We start from the raw sequence: 6,893 nt of genomic DNA, 5'->3' as shown, positions 1-6,893 counted from the left end.
TCCAACTGGATGATCTAGCCACTCTGCACGGGTCCCTTTCCCCTAGAGGGCTCATCTGCTAATAGAGTACCTTAAATATATATCCACAACGAGGGGTGAAAATGAATCTCATTAAACTCTAGGTTTATGGAGCAATATCCACCCAAGAGCTTTCTTCCTGCATAAAGGGTTAGATCACATAGCATAAAAGACATCATATACTGTAACACATCCATACACATCGGGTGACTATACTCCAGGTGTTGTATCCCACAAGGAGAGTCCAAATTTACACTTCTGATAATCATAGATTCCCATAGAAGCAACACATGTTGTGATCAGGAGCTAATGTCACCTAGGCCAAACCATATATATACCAAGATCAACCAATGTATGTCATAGATAGTGATCAGGAGACTAATGTCCTCTCGGCCAAACCTGATGTATACCGATCACAATCGTGTATGTGTTCACTAATCAGGAACCATTGCCCAAGTCTCATACCATTGCCCAAGTATCACAATACAACACATCATCTCATATGCATGTACTACATGAATGCAATTATACTATGATCCAATATATATCAACCATACAATCATAAACCAAGATCCTATTGGATCGTGGTGGAACATCAAGTTTGGAGAGAACTCCTAAACTGAGAGCTTACCTCTGATGCTCCTAAAACACGCTTACTTGAAACACAAGAAACTATATAAGATCCTCATAATCCTATTCTAAAATCACTGTATCACTTGGTTCACACTTGATTTATCAATCAATAACAATGAATAGCCATTATGGTTTATTCAAAGCATATATATACTACTAAAGTGCCATACTTTAGTCTTTCATTACAAGACTTATTATCTTGCCATACTTAATAATTTCATTCTTGATAATTCATGCCCATACCACAAGTCAGACCTACTAACACATAACCTTATGAATTAACTAAATTTCAATCATATAAAACCCTATATTATCGAATGACACATAATTAGGGTAGATGAATTTATCCATTTAAGTACATCATATTCCAATGAAAAATTCATCCTTTAACTTAACTATATAATTATTTCTTGTTCACCATGTATTCTTTCTTTTTCACATTCTCCAAATGTCTTAATCATCTTGAATATATATAAGATTCAATAACCTTATTACTTGACATAAAACCAAATGCATAAACCCTAGAAATCATACATGGCCGAATTGTTAAGGGTTAGGGTTACTATACATTTTTCCAAACTTCTCATGACCATTGATCATAAAAAACATTAATTTACCAAGCACTAAGCATGATTCCTCATTAACATGACATGAAACAACTTCTTAGACAATTCTTCAAGGCAAAATTGAAATGGCAACACAATTTTTTAGCCTAGACAGTCTTCACTAATTAATTCACGAAAATTACATTTCTGATTCAATGGCCTTGAATTTTTGATATGTTATACTAGATATGTGTACCTTTAATTCAGCATAAACCACACTCAATTTGGAGTACTATAACTCCAGATATCAACTTTTCAAAACAGTGGCTAGAATTGGTTTCTACAGTGTTAATGATTTTTTTACAACTTCCAATGATTAAAACTTGATCAATTCAACTCCATGAACACCAAAGACCAAGAATACATACTAAAGCATATCATACAAACACATGGTACAACATAATCATATTCAGCCATATTCAACAAGAAAATCTAAAATCATAACTTAAAAACCAACCATTTAAACTTGAGTTTCTTGACTCAAATGAACTCCAAATCACCTAGGGATGATTCCTCACCCTTTAAACCAAAAAAGCACTCATCTTTAGACTCATGAATAGTTACTAGGTCAAGGCTTTCAAGAGAAGAAATCAAGATATTGAAGGCTTCTTTAGAGAAACAAAGCTTAGGGTTTTCTTCTTTAAGCTTCAATGATCATTTTTTATGAAAAAATCTTTATCTAAAAGTGAATGAAAGTAGATCAAATGAGCTCTCCAAGCTCTTAAATGGTGGATGGTGATACGAAGAGGAGAAGTGGAGCCCCTAGTTGGGTAAAAGATTTTGTGATAAATATTCATTAGGAATATAGTGGGTGGTTACAATACATTGTAAAGATTAGTTATTGTGATGTTAATAGAAATGTAACAGAGAAGTTACAGCCGGTTATACATGTTAGTCTTTATAATTGTAATTGATGACGTGGCCTTGGTGGTTACAAGATGTAGCTTGCTGTCATGAGTATATAGTATCAGTTGTTGTAACTGGAAACTTCATTGAGAAAAATATACAAATCAGTTTTCGTTCTTCTTCTTTGTTTTTCCTCTGTTTCTCTGTTTTGTGACTGAGATCACGTTTTAGGGTTTCCGTTCCCTAACATTGGTGCTTTCATCTTGATGAGCTCCTCTTCGTTCTTCACGATGCCGGATGGAATTGCAACACCTTCCATTACAACACTCTTCAAAAATCTTGTTGTATCCATTACAAATTTGACAAAGTTGAGCACTGAGATGCACGCTGACTTTGCAAGATTAAGAACCGAGTTGCGCGCCGATTTCGCCAAGATGAGTGTCAATTTTGCAAAGGCTAGTTCCATAGCTCCTCTCCTTGTAACAGCTCCTTCAATTTCGCAGGCCCCAAGGCCCAGATCAGGTCAGCGCTGCAAGGCTTCTGGGAACAAGCGTCCCTTATCGAGGAAAGAAGTGAACCAGTCCCATTCGAAAGTTTGCAACTCGATGAAGAAAGGTTCTGTGCAGTTTTTGCAGATGTTGAAACCCAAATTTGGGGGAATCTTCAACACTCCCTTGCTGTCCAGTCTTGCCAAGAATGGGTATGCCAGACACATGTTTGATGAAATGCCTAGCCTAAATACAAGGTCTTGGTCCATGATGCTATCTGACGCCTTGTTCTATTGGGACCCAGGAGACCAAGATTGGATCGTTGCCTTTTCGTCTACTCTAATGGAGATTGCAGGTTTGGTCTCTCTTGTGGGTGAAAACTATTCCCTCAAGTTGAAACAGTCAATGCAAACCCTTTTGGCTGAGATTCTCAAAGAATCCTCGGATTTTTCTCTTTTCGTCGATGCATTTCATGAATTGATGGAAGCTAAGGTTGATCCACCCCTTGAGGTGATATGGGTCTATGCTGCAATCAACTTTTGCAGCCATGATTTGGAAAAAAGTGATGCCTTGGATCGAATACTGGCCGCAAAAGACTTGTTTCAGATGCTATCTGCATGTTCAGCCTCGGTTGGTGCTTCAAAGAGCATTGCTTTACTGGTTCCTGTTGTTTTTGTGGTGCATAGAGTGCTTCTGGAACTATTTGGAAGTGAATTGAGATTGAAGAAAGAGAAGAAAGAAATGAGGGAGGTGAAGTCTTTGGTAGATACAGTTCTTGGGTATATAAGCGTTTGTTGTAGTAAGATTTCTGAGGAGGAACCTGATTCCGTTAGTTTGAATTTGATTTTTCCTTTCCAAAATTTGGCATGTGTTTGGGTGGATAGTGTTGATGGCTTTGAATCTTTGTTGCCTCTTGTGAGCCATGATGTTTGTGGCTGGCTTAGTTATAGAGATTTTCATGTTGGTTACTTGGCTGGTGCCATCATCATGGAAGCTTTTTCCTTGAAACTGTGCCTGTCTTTACATCTAGCAACGCCAAAGGATGAATTGGAAAAGAATATGAAGAGTTGGGCTGTTGGCTCAATATCTAGCTTTCAGAACATATATTTTTTGGAGATCATTATGAGGGAAATGAATTGGGTGCCTCTGCGAGTAGTGTTTGTTCTGATCAAACTTGACTGCTTCTACAATTTCTTCTCAAGGACTGATGTAAATGGGAATAATCCTGCATGGAAAGCAATGGGGTACAAAGTGGACACAAGGGAAAAGTTCAAACGAAAGGAGAGGCTTCTTCAAGAGGGATTAATAGAGACTATGTACGAAACTGATTCTACTTTAGTCCAATCCCTCACTGAGAAAGGCCTTGAAGTCACTGAAGATGTAAAGCAGAACATGTACAAGGTCAAATGTGATGTTGTCATTATCGGTTCTGGTTGTGGTGGAGGAGTTGCAGCTGCAGTTCTTGCAAACTATGGTCGGAAAGTAATAGTACTAGAGAAAGGAGAATATTTTGTTGCCAATGATTATTCTTCTTTACATGGTCCATCCATGACTGCGCAATATGAATCAGGTGGACTTATGCCAAGTCTTGAGGGGAAGTTGATGATTTTGGCTGGCTCAACAGTGGGTGGAGGCTCTGCTATAAACTGGTCTGCATGCATCAGAACACCTGATCCTGTTCTGAGGGAATGGTCTCAAAAATATAAAATCCCATTTTTGAGAAGCTCTAATTATCAATCAACCATGGACACCGTGTGCAGAAGGATTGGTGTGACAGAGAAATGCAACAAGGAAAGCTTTCAAAATCAAATTCTCAGACAAGGATGCGAGAAAACTGGTTTAAAAGTTGAGTCAGTTGCAATAAATTCTTCAGCAGATCACTATTGTGGTTCATGTTATTATGGTTGTAGAATAGGAGATAAAAAGGGCACGGACACCACTTGGTTGGTTGATGCTGTTGGAAATGGTGTAGTGATCCTCACTGCATGTAAAGCTGAGTTGCATTATAATACAACCCATCATTCTTCCATTGGCATGAGTCCCTTCCAAGCATTATATGGGAGGTTACCTACACTGATTCCTCATTATCATCAAGGCTTGGTGAGGGTAGAAGCTGTAGATTCCAGTTTGACTCATCACAATGAATTGCTAGCTCAATTGAAGAATCATTTGCAAGGAGCTCACAATAGGATGAAGGTGCAAGCAGATAAGCATAGGAAGGACATCTCTTTTGCTGTAGGGGATTTGGTCCTTGTGAAGCTGCAGCCTTACAGGCAGCTCACGGTTGCAAAAAGACATAACCAGAAATTATCAAAGAGGTATTTTGGTCCTTTCCTTGTTGTTCGAATTCTGAGTCTCGTAGCTTGCCAATTACAGCTGCCACAGGGTAGCAAAATACACTCATCTTTTCATGTTTTGGTCTTGAAACCCTTCAAGGGTGATCACCCTAATTTGGTTCCAACTTTACCGATTTTCAATAATGGCAATTGCCCTGTTCAAGAACCTGCTGCTTTTCTTATGTCACGCAAGGTTTCAAGCAAAAAAAAAATTTCTGGCACTCAATACTTGATCCAGTGGTCTCATGCTTTACAAGAGGATGCCATTTGGGAGAATAAGCAGGACCTTAAACAATACTACCCTCATTTGAACCTTGAGGACAAGGTTGCTTTGCAAGATGGGGATAACGATACGAAGAGGAGAAGTGGAGCCCCTAGTTGGGTAAAAGATTTTGTGATAAATATTCATTAGGAATATAGTGGGTGGTTACAATACATTGTAAAGATTAGTTATTGTGATGTTAATAGAAATGTAACAGAGAAGTTACAGTCGGTTATACATGTTAGTCTTTATAATTGTAATTGATGACGTGGCCTTGGTGGTTACAAGATGTAGCTTGCTGTCATGAGTATATAGTATTAGCTGTTGTAACTGGAAACTTCATTGAGAAAAATATACAAATCAGTTTTCATTCTTCTTCTTTGTTTTTCCTCTGTTTCTCTGTTTTGTGACTGAGATCACGTTTTAGGGTTTGCGTTCCCTAACAGATGGCCATGGAGGAGAATAAGGTGCAGAAATTTTGTGGCTTTTGCAGGAAGAATAAGAAGACAATTCAATTTAGAAAGCTTTACTTTAATAAAATGACTTATAACCACTGTTTTTGACTTTCCTCTTCCTTTAACCAATTAAATTGATAGCTTAGTAATCACTCCTCTTCCTTCATCTATATAGGTTGGCCAAGGAGTTCCATTAAGTGGGAAAACTGAATTTGGTGATGAAAATATCATGGTAACTTAGCCATTACGTTTAATTGCTAACTTGTCGTCACTTTGACTTATAAGGCTCCTTATTGGTTGATTTTAATTAGAGCTTTCACTAAATTTTAAAAATTAATCTGACCATAATTACATTAGTATAAGATCACCTTGAACCCATAAAATTTACTACACAATTTAATTATGCCATCTAATTCAAGTTTAAGCCTAATTTTATCAAATTTTAGCTTACTCTAAATTACAAGGATTTTCATTGGTTGTTTTTAATACAATTTTGACCTATGTGTTATCCAACCCAATAATTATTAGACCGACCAATGGAAAAAAAATACATAAATTCTTCATTGATAGATTAAAAAAAATTAAAAACAACCTGGCCCATAAGTCACCAAAATAATAATTGATTGATGCATAAATTTAATTTGGACTTCCAACACTTACTACATGTCCATTCCATTTACCATCATAATTGCAAATTACAACAACTGTCCAATTTCCTTCTTCACATGTTTCCATTCATTATTATGTTTTAAAAAAAAATGTGTCGATTGATTAATTAATTTACAAGATCAATTTAATTAGACATGTATGTTCAAAAAGTTATGTCTAATCTCATCGTTGATTTCAACCAAAAAATATTAACATTGTTGTGTATCCAAATGTTGATGCGAGTTTTGTCCTTATTTATATTTAATAAATTCAAATATTAAGTACTTCAAAATATTAATTGGCATCTTATTTAATCAACATCAACAATACCTTTATCCCAAATTAATTGGAATCGATGATAGATGAACTCAAATGAAAGATACAAAGAGATTGAAAAAGATAAAAATGAACCCAAACTAATTGGCAACCCAAATTAATGGTAAACACGAACTTGTAAGCGCTCACATTTGCAAGTTTAAACCAATGTTTTAAAGCTCGGACTGGTCATCGACACAGTCGAGGTATTGGGTCATTGAGTCAATGGGTCAACCAGGTTCAAGCAAATTTCAAAATAATATATAATAAATATTAAATTATGAACT

The 6,893-nt window shown here is 36.5% G+C and overlaps 1 protein-coding gene across 1 annotated transcript; it reads left to right on the top strand.

Annotated features, from left to right (window-relative positions):
- Positions 1–3,826: 3,826 nt before the first annotated feature.
- Positions 3,827–5,338, top strand: LOC133308434 (long-chain-alcohol oxidase FAO2-like). Its single transcript, XM_061509058.1, has one exon. The coding sequence runs from the start codon at positions 3,830–3,832 to the stop codon at positions 5,336–5,338; it is 1,509 nt and encodes a 502-aa protein (XP_061365042.1). The 5' UTR covers positions 3,827–3,829.
- The last annotated feature ends 1,555 nt before the right edge of the window (positions 5,339–6,893 follow it).

This window comes from Gastrolobium bilobum, unplaced genomic scaffold, assembly GCF_033153095.1.
Source record: "Gastrolobium bilobum isolate Gb01-03AN ecotype WA unplaced genomic scaffold, APGP_CSIRO_Gbil_v1 utg53776, whole genome shotgun sequence".
Lineage (NCBI taxonomy): Eukaryota > Viridiplantae > Streptophyta > Magnoliopsida > Fabales > Fabaceae > Gastrolobium > Gastrolobium bilobum.
The sequence above is the reverse complement of the archived record's forward strand: the minus strand, read 5'-3'. Positions and strand labels throughout refer to the sequence as shown.

What these genes read in the sequence shown, in the direction of transcription:
- LOC133308434 (XM_061509058.1), top strand. Translation starts at nt 3,830, where the DNA reads ATGGGGTACAAAGTGGACACAAGGGAAAAGTTCAAACGAAAGGAGAGG.